The sequence below is a fragment of the Syngnathus acus genome, chromosome 13, assembly GCF_901709675.1.
Source record: "Syngnathus acus chromosome 13, fSynAcu1.2, whole genome shotgun sequence".
NCBI classification, from domain to species: Eukaryota; Metazoa; Chordata; class Actinopteri; order Syngnathiformes; family Syngnathidae; genus Syngnathus; species Syngnathus acus.
In genome coordinates this window covers 5,913,757-5,927,633 of record NC_051098.1, presented here as the reverse complement: position 1 = coordinate 5,927,633, position 13,877 = coordinate 5,913,757, and the positions used below count along the sequence as shown (strand labels likewise).

Here is a 13,877-nt window from a genome sequence, read left to right as displayed (position 1 = left end):
GGATACTTTTAGTTTTAGTATAGAACAATGTATTAATGAGAAGTAATGCATTCTAATGAGAATATCCAATTATTCCAAAACTGTGACAAAACAGGTGAGGAAAGTGTAATTTTTACCAAATTAAACAAGATAAAGCTCCAGACATTTTCAAACAAAAACCTTTTATTAAGTCATGTTTTATATAGTTCTTATTCCATATAATTTTCCCAGCATCTTTCAGAATAGTGAAATCTAATTCAGCCCAGCTTTTACAGGCTATTTACAAATACAACTTTCGCCATAGGGAAAACACACGTGTAATATTGTTCATGTCTTCCAGTGTCATCACCACTGACCACTTTTAGACATTTTGTGTTGGGCTCCATCATGATCTCAAACCTATTTGCTCCAGGCTTATTAGCACATCGTCTGAAGAGCAACAACTAAAGCTTTATCTTTGCAATTCCAATCACTTGGAATGGGAACAAACCAGACAAATTTCGTTAAGTACACAGAATATTTTGCACAATGGCCGAATGTCATGTTTTGTAACCTTCGTAAAGGTAAGTACATGGTCCCAAAAAAAAACAAATGTAGACAGAACTTGAGAATCACAAGCAACAAAAAGTTTACATACAGATGATAGTTAACATAATGTACATATTTTTCAAAAAGGTGTGGGGGGGCGGGTTCATTTGTATCTCAAATCACAACAGAGAGCCTGGCATGTTGTACGTGGTTCATGCCATGTTAAACAGCTTGGATTCTTGAGTTTCACAGTGCTAGTAACGTCAAATGATCTAGTATTTACAGTCCAAATGTGTCACTTCCGTAGTTGACTGCAATTTTAATAATCCCATACAAGAGTTGGGAGGTTGAACCGCTTTCTGCATCCATTTATTATTTAGAGCATTGATTCCCAACCAGTGTGCCAAAAGCTCAACAGGTATTCTGCTACAAATTGTCCAATTTCACATCATTTGTTCTAAAATGATTTGACGACAAATAATACCTTTAAATGTTATTCCACTGGATGAGAGAAGGTACATAATTACCTTGCATATTTAGTTTTGGTGGCATTTATGTTTGGTGCTGTGCCATGAGATTTGTTTCTAAAATGTAAAACATCAAGTCAGATGGTTTGCCTCAATCAAGGTTGGGAAACAATGGAACAACGGTTTAGTGTAAACGCATGACTCAACGAGCCAACACAAAAGCTGTAGAGCAGTGAGTGCGTATGCTAAGATACAGAACCTTAGTGGACAGCGGGGGGCGGTATTGCCACACGCACGAACCTGAGGACTGCAACGCCACACCACCGGAGTGGATCCAGTCCACAATTTGAATGCGGCAGATAAGCACGAGTGTGCTGGCAGAGGGGCGGGGCTTCTGTTGACTCCCATTCTCAACCTGCTGCTTATGGCGGGATGAGTCACGTCGAGCCCTGCTATTGGTCCGCACCAGCAGGTCCTTCCTGTCCCTGACTGAAGCAGTCGACATGACGAGTGAGGGTGTTGATCCACTGAGCCCTCCTTGGCTGTCGGCGCGGCGGTCTCGTATGGAGGTGTGTCGCTGAGAAGCTTCAGGCGAGCTTCAGAGTGCTGATGGGAAAAGATGGCATGGTTACCATGGTGACAGGGTTGAGGACAGTTTGGCCCATCAGCTGCGGGTGGTGGGCCACCACAGTCTGTTTGCCTACGATGGCGGTGCCGGTAGCAGGCTGGCTGACGGCGCCGTTGACGTGGCCCAGAGTGTGCGCAATGTGGCTTATCAAGGCGGGCTGCGTGACGGCCACCGGTTGGGGGTACAGGGTGGGGAGGTGTGAGCTCAGGTGGGCCACCGGGTGCACAGTGATGTGGCTGATAGACGGCTGCCCCGGCGCCAGTTGCGCGATATGTTTCGGTCCCCCAGCCTGGATGACGTGGTTCACCGCTTGGATGACGGACGGGTGCGAGGCGGACGCGTGGGCGATGACGGTGGGGTGTAAAGTGGGCTGGCCAGTGGAGGGGGCTGCACCGGGGGCAGGGGGTTTGGGCGGCGGATGCAGCGCCGACACGTGATGGGCGATGAAGGAAGGGGTGGGGGCCGTCAAAGTCAAGGAGCGGACGGGAGGCGTCTGGTGGAGACTTTCGGTTTTGTGGGCCTGAGGAATGGCAGGCGACTCGCTCGGAGGTCGCGCCGTCACTTCCTCATCTTCGTCGTCCTCGTCCATCACCTCTTCGCCTTCTGCAAGCACACACAAACGTCACTTGACCCAACTTATTAAATAACACAGTGTGCCTTTCAGTTTTTTAAGTATTCACTGTGACACTTCCCAAAATGATACCAGACAGGTTTCTTTGATTTCTGTCGTCCATGAAAGCAGACTAATCATCTTTTGTGTTTAATTAGAATGAGACATTTGCAAACTATTGCTTTTACTTTAGAAAACAATGAGCATCGATTGCTGTAGTGTCAAATTGCTTAATTGTTGTTTAGTTGTCATTTAATGAATAAACAATCTAAAATAAACAATAGGAGGGAAAAAAGATGTTTGTACAAAATAAAATTTAATTGTCGCAAGAAGAATCAATTCTAAAAATATCCGATAGTGTACTACTGATTATTCTTTTAACGCTGTCTTTAATTTGAGGATCACAGGAGGCCCATTAAGACATTAAAACGGCAGCGGCTCCATTTACAGGACTATCAATATTTATCTGTCCTGTGTCCATCATTGCTGTCAACAGTTTTTTTTTTTTTTTGCCCACCTGAGGCTGTGGAAGTGGAGGCCTGGTCCTCTTCGGGCTGCGCCGTCTGCCGCAGCACGCGCTCAATCTCCACCACGTCCATCCACTGGCTCAGCTCATTCTTCAGATCCTCCAAGTGCTGCTGCGTGGCGATCTTCTCACGGGCCAGACGCTCCATTTCGTGCTCGTACTCCTTCTCTTTGCGCTTCAGCGTCTGCCGGCGCACAAAGTCATGAGTGTCCGTAGAACAATACACTACTGCATTTAAAAAATAAAAAAAATTCAATGGAGTTGTACGGGTCAGATTATTTGTGGATATTTTAATATATAACAGAAACTTAGTACTGAGCAGGGGTGTGTAGACTTTTTATATCTACTGTAGGCACATTGATTCTTTGGATTTTTTATTCTTTGATATTTTCATACTTGTGTGCAACTGCTGCTCCTACAAAAATATAATTTCAGTTGTGGGACTGATAAAAGCTTCTTCTCACAAGAATGTGACTTGGCACACTGCAGACCAGCACTAATCTTGAACTGTTGAGTGAAATAATATAGGTGGCATGTTGCTATGTGTTTGCTAATAAGCAACTTCCTGATTCTATTGAAATTGCGGGTGTGGACTCCTGCCAACAACGTGTACTATTTACGAGTGAATTAATTCCTTTAAACAATAATGATCTAATAAAGTATTGGGGAAAATTGCAAATGCAAGTCATTGTTACGAAGCCGTTTTGGTTGTGGAGCAAAAGCACACAGGCAAGACGAGGCGTGGAAGGGGATGGAAAGTGGGCGGTGCTTCCAGCCAATGACTCTGTGACCCAGTTTCCCCTTGAGCTGCAGGTCAGCTGACACGCAACTCAACACATTCCCTAAAATCAAAACCTACTAACAAATGAGAAGTAGCTGTGTGAGCACAAAACAAGAGCATGTAAGTTGTTGACTTGTTTGCGCAAATCTACATCCATGTGCCCTCAATGTGAAGTCGATTACCGATGAACTGAGTCAGGGTCATAAAAGCATTTCCTGATCGGGTGGACTTCCTGCTTGTGTTCAGTGTGTGGGCCAGTCACCGCGTGTTTGTGTGTTTAAAGGGCACGTTTAGTCAAGCGGCGCACGTACGTACAACACATGAGTTCTTTGGAAAAAGGCGGGCACCTGTCCCCCTTATCTTCATCCAGCATTGGTGGCGCCTGCCGCTCCGTGGCAGACCCGATGCAGTTGTGCAGTTGCACAAGCAACATCAAATCTTAAGAATTCAACGAGACTGCATGAAAGTGGGTGACAATATGCACAACTTTAGTTAAGTGAAGCATGGAGCAAATGAAAAAATCTGATCGTATATGCTGAGTCGGTGCAGTAACGATGGTGTGAACAAGTTTGTGTTTGCTGTAATGTCTTAGTTTGCACATCTAATCGACAACATCAACTCAATAAAATATGCATGAAGTTGAATTTTATTATGAGTTCTTACAGTGAATAAAATTACTTTCAAAATGCCTACAAAGCTAATAGCAAGTTTTAAGGTGGCGACAGTTTGAACTCCAGCGCCGTTCCTTCTGCGTCACCATTTAAATGCTCTGGACACAGTTGTGAAAGTTTTCTGCTGGTATTGCACCTTCTTCCCACATTTGTCCATACGTGTCAATGTCAATGGGGATGACTCAATCTGTGACTGAATGGCGCCCAATCCAGGGTGCACTCGCCTCTGGCCGAAAGTCAGCGGCTCCAACTCATCCTCACGACATTATTGACGAGTGAGGACAAGTGCACTCACTCACATGAGGACACGATTTGACGCATCCCTCGTCATCACTGGTTGTCAAGGAAACACAACGGTTTCCATGACAACCCATTTACAACGTTGAACAAGACGCAAAGTGTTACTAGACTGACACTAAGTCCCTCACAATATAGAAGGACAAAAAGACTTCGTTTGGATTGACACGAGAACCCACCTCCTTGCCTCGCCTCAAACAAACGATGAGTCAAGGAGGGAACGGGCGAGGTGCTCCACAAACACAGAGACCCACTTAACTGCTGTGCGTCTATGTGTGCGCGCACGTGGCAGAGACAACAACAAATGCGGCCGTCCCCGTAGAAACGCACGCAACCCGAGAAGCCGCTTGGAGGCAGATGGCTTCCACATGGCGTCCTGCTAATCGTATCGCCGTGTTGCTAGGACATCGGGTTCCAAGCACCTTTTGTTTCCTACCACATGATTGACACCAGCGCTCCTGCCCTTACACACACACGCACACAGACACACAGACACAGACACACAGACACACACAAACACACACACACACACACACACACACAATTCCTGAGCAATAAGGCCCACCCTCAACTTTATTTGCGCGGTAATCTAGATCAGCAAGGAATCGGCCGCATTGAGTGCGAGGGTGTGTGTAAGGTAAACACTGGTCGAGCTGGCTGTCACAAGCAACCAGTGGGGTGGGGGGTAGCGCAGCGCACATGGCCTCACCGAGGGGGGAGGGGCGGGCAGTCTACTCCCCGACTCACTCGCAGCAGTTGAGGAGGACAAGCTGTACTGCGTACAGGGCGCCGTCTTAAAGGGCCAGCGGCGTGCGAGGCCACGTTGCAAACACGCTGCTAAAGCCGGATATCTCCGCCCCGGCTTGAGGTCTTGTGACTGTGCTGAGCGTAAAGCCTCATCTGGCCATGCCTTCCAGCTGCAACTTCACGTGGTGCGTGGCAGCTCACAGGAAAAGCTTTGTGTGTGGAAAATCACTTTCTTGTTCTTATTCTACAGTGCAGAGAAAACGTCTACACACCCCTGTTCAAATGCCAGGTTTATTTGACTTAAAACCTCACTCCAAACAGTCCAGAGTGGACCCCCACCACACTCGCAATGGGAGCCCTAATGAGGACAAGCAACATTAAAAATAGATTGCTATGAGATATTAGCATAAAGATCAAACCAGCAAAATAAGATACTGTCAGGGGCCTCCAACTGAATATGAAGTGCACATTCACGAAACACACTCCAGCTCCTTGTGGCTTTTGGGAACAAAGCAAGCAGAAAGACGTCGAGTGGTCATGGAGGAGGGGAACGCCAGCCCCCGTGTTTACTGCTATGCAGCTCCAACTGCGAGTGCTCCCGATTCCTGCCTGCCTAACTGCTGCAGCACTGGGTGGAGGAGCAGCACAGGCGGATGACGTCACGCGGCTCCAGCTAGCCATGTGCTCGCTGCTCATGTGGCCTTAAAAGCTCAGAGAGGCCCGTAAGGGAGGGGCGGAGCATGTGGGAGGACTAGAACTGCATTGGAGATTAGTTTTCAGCCTCTACAGGCGCGCCTTTACAGTTTTCTTGTTACAGCCATTGTCGTATGTCAAAGAGACAAAGTTAAGGTTGTAGGTCAGAGCTGCCAAATGACTCACAACGACAGCATTGAATTGAACAAAACCAAATCTTTGCCAAAAATGTTAACACCTTGGTCTGAAAATTGTTTCCTCACATAAGAGATGACTCACTGGCAGAATGAGGTGAACGCTTGACTTGGAGGGCGACTACAAACTAGAAATGACATGAAGCAGCAATTGACTAGAAAAAAATGCATGTCAAGTACATGATTGATTTGCCATGTAGATCTTAAAACACACGCACACCAGTGAACAGGCAACAGCACATATGCTCAACTTTAAGCCTCTTAGTGGAACCTCACCTGAGCTGAGCTCCCTTTTGGGACATGACCACAGAGTAAGTCAATGCTTGGGCAGTCAGTGTGCATTTACACTACATAAGCTTGGTTAATGGTTGGAAGAGTGTGCCCACAGACACTTATTTTGACAAGAATCTGTCAAATTTTTGGTCCTTCTCACTATTTTGTTTTGAAAGTGTGTTGCTCACTTGTTGATCAGAGAAGGTGGGTCATTCTCCACTAGTGGGAGGAGTAATGAGTAAAACACTCTGCACCCACCGTGCCCTACTTTCCCTCTTTATTATTGACAGTCAGTCAGACTGCAGCTACTCAGCATCGAGCATACCGGCCTCTTCAGCATCAAAAAGGGAAAGACGAATACTTTCCAGAAGCCCTCACTTAGGACATTATTCTATTTTACGGGAACAGCTTGGTTCTGAAACATTTTGACCGTCTGAAGCTGAATTGTGTTGTTGTTATTGTGACAAAATGTGCGAGAAACAGAAGAACATGTCTCAGGTTGAAGCTGAGTTCTGCATAAGCTAAACATAGGAAGAGGAGGGGGTTAAAAACAAAAGATCCATGTAATGTTACAGTCTGAAAGTGTTAAAATGTGGACTTTGTAACTTGCCCGGCCATTACATTGTAAGCCATAAACATGGCGCATATTGCTCGCACATTGCACCATACTCATAAGGCTGGATTCACAAGTCTAAGTGCCCAATTTCAATGAATTGAAACATTGTCTAACATCTAGTGGGCCTGGGCTGAGTCTTCGGCCCCATTTATGAGCAACAATCTCTAATTTGAAATATTTAGACTATTTTTTGCATAGTTGGAAGACACCTGATTCGATATAAAAAATATTTGATTATATGCATTCTTGTTCTAATAACGCCGCCAAGACAGTCAACTCAGAGACAGTAACAAAGTTGCGATGTCTTTGTAGTAATTGTGAGCACCAACATGAAAAGAAAAAAAAAAGGCTCTTTGAAAATGTTGATCACATTCAGACATTCCGAGAATGCTGTATCACAACCATTTGAAGAATGCTGTGTGCACACATGGTACAGTTTTTAGGCTAACGGCAAAGTATGTAGATCCTGTTCTAAATTTTTGTTCCAAGTGATCTATTACCACTTGTGGTCATGAACAAAGTGAGATTTTGGGGCCTTTTAAAGTTGAAGTCAGATGCCAACTTTGAAGCAGTTACTTGGAATGAATTGTGTGTGGCGCATTATATTGCATGTGACAAGCGTTGGTCAATATTTCCCCTCTCTAAGAGCAATTTCCAGTAATTTTGGATCATTTGAGAATCACAATCTGTATTTGTCTTGGTCTCCAACCTGCTTTTTAAGATTCTGTGTTCTGCAAAGAAAAGTGACAGGGTTGGGGTGTGTATCATGTGGCCGTCATGTACAGTAAACAAGGTGCTAAACCTTTCAGCGGTGGACTGTAAAGCCAACACATGACATGCTGTTTTTCAAATCATTTGTGTGTACCGTAGAGGTAAAGACCTCTCCAGCTGCTTGTTTTATTTGATAAATGAGCACCAATATAACAGTAGCCAGCAAAAGAAATGTTGTAAATGGCTGATTAAATCCCATTTTGTTCATGCAATCATGTTAGTCACATTTTAATGCAGGACTGAAAGAGGTTATTTGATTTAGGTTTCATTTCAAATATGTGCAGTTGTAGGTACTTGAAATAGCCATTCATCACTCTTATTTATTCATTGTTTGTGCCTTCTTGTTTTTACTTTTTGTGTTGTTTACTTGTATGTATATTGTGTACTATGTCTTGTCACCGTGGGATAGTGGGAACGTAATTTTGATCTCTTTGTGTGTCTTGACATGTGAAGAAATTGACAAATAAGCAGACTTTGAAAAAAAGGACACTAGTTGTCACTGTGTAATTCTAAGCCTAAACTGATTTGTGATGCAATTGACAGCAACAGAATCGGAATCAAGTGTCAGTCTGTTTCCTACCTGGATGTATCTCAGAGCACTTCTCAACACACTTAGATTGGAGGTCTTCTTTTCATCAATGTTGGGGATGTTCTTCTTCAGGGTCTCAAAGCACTCCTTCAAGTGGGCTCGTCTGATGGACACATGACACACGCACACTTGAATCCACGCCGCCAGTGGACTTCTTTGGACTGTTTACATTCTGCAATGATTACTAATAAATAAAAGGATCATTTTTGAGGAGGCACTTGAACTCACCTGTGTTTCTCGAGCTTGTTATGCACTTCTCTTGTACCCGCCCTGGAGAACAGATCAGAACACATTCAGATTTTCAGATTCATACATGACAAGAGTGATTTGAGAATCGTATGTCAGAATGTATTTGTGATAATGTAATGTCGTCCAGTGGGAAATAAAATGATACCTCCAAAATCAAATGACACTGAGGTCAACTATCTATCATTTCTAGAGCAAAAGTCTAAAACCTTCATTGGTTGTCCAGTCATTGCGCATTATATAAACACAACTCGTGAGAGCAAAGCTCATCACACTAAAAGGATTAACTCTGGGTGTGTGTTTAGCTTTTTTTGTCTTCGTGACACATATTCCAAAAGGAGCAGCAGCCTCTTCAAGTGTGTTACGAGAAACAGTTTCCCCAAGTAATCAAAATTGCATTTAAATCCATAAGAAACCGTCGTCACCTTACGTGTCATCACTTCATTTTTTGTAAGTTTGGTTCTGTTTTACAATAAGTACATTCCTTTTCATGCCTGTGTGACAAGAATGTTGAGAAGTGACAATTCAGCTCAGTCTCAGCCTGACAGCGCTCTGCTGCATGCATTACAATAAATTAAACACGTCCCAAAAATAAAACTGGCCATTGACCAGCGACCCGGAAGAGGTTGTGGTCAGTCTGAAAGGTAAGTTTAATAACACTGAAGCATAATCGCCACCACCAAGTTGAATGTCATTTTGTAGATATTTGATGGTCTTACCCCCCAGGTCGTTTCTTTTGGTCGAGTAGGCGTCCGTCATCAGGAGGACTGGCCCGACTGCCAAGGCCGTTCACCAAGAGTGCTGGCTGGAGGGACTGGGGGAGCATTACAGGCTGATGGGGGGGCGAGACGATGGAACCTGGATAGCATTGTAGCTTTTGGTGCGCCGTCTGCTGCTGCGTGTTAGCGCTGTTGGCTTGAGCAAGGAGCTGCGTTGGGTGATGTTGATGGTTCTGGGAGGGCAGTTTGTGGTTCTGGTCATCCGGTTTTGGCTGGGGAGAACGCGGTGGAGCTACGACACCTTGTTCTTGAGGAGAAGGAGGCACCCTTTTGGGGGAGGCTAGATGGGGAGCAGCAGGATGGGAGAGCAAGGCCACAGGGAGAGAAGGCGAGGCTGCCGGGTCGGGTTTGACCACCGGAATGGGGATGACTGCGATGGACATGGAGGGGGGAGGCAGGGAGGGCGGTATGGAGGCCGGGGGGCGCTCAGTAATAAGCTCGTCCGCTTTAAAAACATTGTTGATGTGGCCTCGGCAGTTGTACTTGTTGACATCGGTCAGTCTTTGCTCCGTCAGCAGATCCAGACGCAGCTTCTCTTTCAGTTCATCCTCTGTGGATAACAAACACTTCCCGTTATATATATGTCACGACATTTGATTTAACACCTTAAAAAAGTGTGCCAACCAGCCATTAACTAACAAAGTCTGCATAGAATGTACTGTTAGTCCTCATGAGGGTCGCGGGCCGGAGTCCAGCCCAGCTGACTTTCGGCAAGACTTTCATACACATTGGAAAATGTTCAATCACAGGGCACTGACTCTATATACTGACTCACACACAATTACTACCCACCAGGCCCACACATTAACATGAGCTGTAATCGCCTTATTTTGACACAGCAAAGCACTTCAGTGAAAATCAGGTGCAGGTGACTTAGTGTTAAACTCACATGAATAATAATGATGGAAATTAAAAAGCAGATGAATGAATTGATGGCCAGTCACCACCATAAGCAGAACACGCGTGCACACACGCAAACAAACAAGCTAACACGTGTGGCAAAGAAGCTTATGCAGTGTTTCTGCATTCAAAGTTTGAATAGTAAATGCAATCCTATCCAACTCTAAGCAATTCCTCCGTGACGTATGGATCTTAATGAAAAGGTCTGTCTTGTTGCTATGGCATCTGTGATGTCATTCAAGGAACGCAATGACTAAAAGTCACATTAAGACCGCTACATTCAGTAGCACTTTTACATCTGGTTGAAGCTAGAAATCAATGCAGTTTGAGTAAAAAATGCACTTTCTAATGGTGAACTATGACGTACAACGTAGAGTGCTGTGCAGTAGAAAGTCTTATGGCAGATGTTTCTACAAGCTGAAAGTGAAATCATATGAAGGCCTTCTTAAACATGGACTATTACATAACTCCAGCACGTAGCAGAACTGGCCTAGTTGCCTACATGCAATGACCTGCTTGCTGCACAGCAGCAACAGCAGGATGAGGAGGAGCAAGACATCCAACCAACCAAATTGAGCAAATGTGTAGGTGGAGCCACGTGGATGAAGTCGAAAGCTCACTCCAATGCAGTAAACATCTCCGACAAGCAACAACTCAGATTTGACGTGGAAATATTTTACATCAGACAGATCTCGCAGCCAAACTACAATGTCAAGTTTATTTGTTTCAGATTTTAGGGCCGTCCGTCATAAATCTAATTAATCTGTCCATCTCCTCTGACAGTGTTAAAATGTCACAAAAAGAATATACATATATAGCACTGGTGTCTGGTTAAAACAGATATATAAAAAATATTTTTAACATCGCTGCTGTTGAGCTTAGATCTATGTCACAGTATGGTAAATTCCATATTTTTACACAAATCTATCTGTACTATACTATACTATACTATCAAGCAACACGAGTGGGTGGATTTTTAATTTGATTGATTTTTACAAATTATTAAACAAAAAATTTGGTTTGTGTTCCAATTTTCTTGAGTCCCATGCTTTTGTTATGAGCTTCTAATTAAATAGTATACTGTTGGTATATTTTTGTAAAGTGGAGTGTGGAGAATTTTAACCAATGTATAATATGTACCTTTACCCAATAAAGGTAAAAAAATGGGTGAAAGTGATAAACATGCAACAAAACAAAGGAAGCTTCTTCGTGGATCATCACAATACAATAAAGTATTTTTTTCACAAATAAAAAATATAAGTTATTTACTTCTGTATAAAAGCTGAAAATCTCCACTCGTTATGCATGTGGCGGTTTTTCTGCTTAGGCATCGCGTCTTTGTGCTGTAGTGACTCATCTACTCGCTACAAACAATCTTCGGGAGGGGTTGCCCGGCGTGCACGTGGTGAAATGGGCGTGTCTGGACTATACACGTCATCGACAGACAGCCCGCTCTCGGGAGACTATTTTTATTTTCCCTAAACACAAACAAGCCAATGCTGCAGCCTGTGGCGCGCAGGCTGGTTTAAAAACTCGCGTCCACACTGCGAGAGACGGAAGACATAGTAACTATCACTGTGCGGGAAACTGACAGGAAAACGTCATGTGAGCCGCGCGACGTCGTGACACCGCCCATTCTCACGATCACCTCGATGGTGAAATCAGAAAAACCCAACACGTCCACATACACACAATTACTCAATTATACTACGGGTTCATAAAAAAATAAAAAAATAAAATTAAAAAAAAATAACAAACGTGCACTCTAATGTTGTTAGGCATTCACGCATCCGCGGCGGTTACAAAGAAAGCGAATTGTTAAATCAAACTTTAAGATGACGATTGCGTGGTGGGTGAAGTTAAACCTCAAACTGAAAAGTAAACGAAAGTAAAAAGACAACATCTTACCACGTGCTCTCTGTTGTTGTTGGGCTTGCAATTCCAAATACTTGGCGGCTTCCAAAAGCGTTTCGATGCTCATTTCTGTCCGCTTGGAAAGATTCTCAGTCCAAAAGCAAACCAAAAAGCAGAGGGGGCGATGTAAGCGAACGCAAGAAAAGCCTGTTGCGGGATAAAAGCAAATGAGAGAAAGAGCGAGATATCCCCGCGCTAAGGAGGGCAGGAGCGGGGTAACCGGACACCCCCTTGAGTGCAAACTAGTGGGTAGAAGTTCCGAACAAGATGGCGCTCAAAGTAGTAGGAACAAATAAGGTTTGTGAATCACGCAGAGCCGAGTAACCGCCCACACACACCAATGCCACGGGGATCCGTCAAATACACGGAATGTGGCTCATTGGACGGGATCGATGACGATGGAAATCGTCCACCAATATGAATATGAGGACAAATGTCACCAAAAATCGAGTTAGACGGATTGTCTTTCGCTACATTAAAAGTTCTCTACAAAGCATCCCAAATAAAGGCAACAAGCATAGCTTCTAGAACTTAACGCAACTATTCGAGGAAAGAAAAGTTTATGTTCGCACAAATATGACAAGAACTAAGGAGCGACATGCAAACAGGAGTTTTACCACGTGCTCGATAAAGCTGTTTACGTGAAAGGCTTTGTAGCGACTATTTTGCAAACGTTATTGTTAGAATTCCACCTCCTTTGGCAAATAATCGCGACAATGCCGTCAAAAAGTTGTCAAAAGCGTGTCACACTCCGGGATACTTGCGTAACGCTTGATGGTGTTCATGTGACTGTGGTGACGTAATCGGTGCTTTGGATGGTTCGATCGCGTCAGAATGTTTTCTTGTGTGATGTTTGGATGACGCATTCGGTGAAGGAAAAACCCCACACCGCATTTAGTCCATTCCTCGTTTCCAAAGAAAAATAGTTTAGAGTAACTCGAAACCTGAATGCAGAAGCCAGTGGGAATTTAAAACGCATGGCCCCGTTTACATGACTTCACTTTCATGGAGAAATATTGGAAAATGCTTACAGATAGAGGAAATATTTTGCGCCAGTTACAGGATGCAAAGAAAAGGGGAAAAGTCATGGCACATTGGGAAACATGCTCCCTCTTGAGGATGGATGAGATACTGCATTTGTAGAACTTTTTTTCAGTACATAAAATTCACGTTCTCTTTACATCAGCTAGCAATCCAATCTACACATGCACCGGATAGACCAGATAGCCCCCAAGGAACACGCTCGATGACAATTTTTAAAAATAGCTCACCAGTGATGTGACTCAGATTTTCTTGGACCGTTTTCAAATATTGGAAAATGTAAACAATGGAGGAGATTCATTCAAATAAAGTGATGTGGTGTGATATGTGTGCTTCATATATATATATATATATATATATATATATATATATATATATATATATATATATATATATATATTTCTTAGCAATCATTAGCATTAGCATGATGTAATTTGAGCAAATGTAAATTTCTTCAAAATTATTATGGGAATTTTCAAGAAAGAGTTCTGATCAAACTACAGTCATTACCAGCAAATATTTGGCATAAAATATCAGGAAAATACACATCAATTTTCGATAGTGCTTGTTGGGCTAGGCTATATTTTTAATTCATGTGTAAATCCGAAAAAGCATCACAAAGCAGCA

At 43.7% G+C, this 13,877-nt stretch overlaps 1 protein-coding gene across 1 annotated transcript; it reads right to left on the bottom strand.

The window, feature by feature from the left end:
- Nucleotides 1–142: 142 nt before the first annotated feature.
- Nucleotides 143–12,527, bottom strand: mnta (MAX network transcriptional repressor a). Its single transcript, XM_037266991.1, has 6 exons — nucleotides 12,204–12,527; nucleotides 9,336–9,945; nucleotides 8,599–8,640; nucleotides 8,362–8,473; nucleotides 2,730–2,922; nucleotides 143–2,205 (listed from the first exon to the last, which is right to left on the bottom strand). The coding sequence occupies exons 1-6, from the start codon at nucleotides 12,274–12,276 to the stop codon at nucleotides 1,562–1,564; spliced, it is 1,674 nt and encodes a 557-aa protein (XP_037122886.1). The 5' UTR covers nucleotides 12,277–12,527; the 3' UTR covers nucleotides 143–1,561.
- Nucleotides 12,528–13,877: the final 1,350 nt, after the last annotated feature.

Bases quoted from the DNA above. Each gene is read 5' to 3' on its own strand.
- mnta (XM_037266991.1), bottom strand. From the start codon at position 12,276: ATGAGCATCGAAACGCTTTTGGAAGCCGCCAAGTATTTGGAATTGCAA. The intron at 9,946-12,203 runs GTAAGATGTTGT...TGTTATCCACAG, and splicing joins ACAACAACAGAGAGCACGTG to AGGATGAACTGAAAGAGAAG. The intron at 2,923-8,361 runs GTAGGAAACAGA...GTGCGCCGGCAG, and splicing joins GTGCTCTGAGATACATCCAG to ACGCTGAAGCGCAAAGAGAA.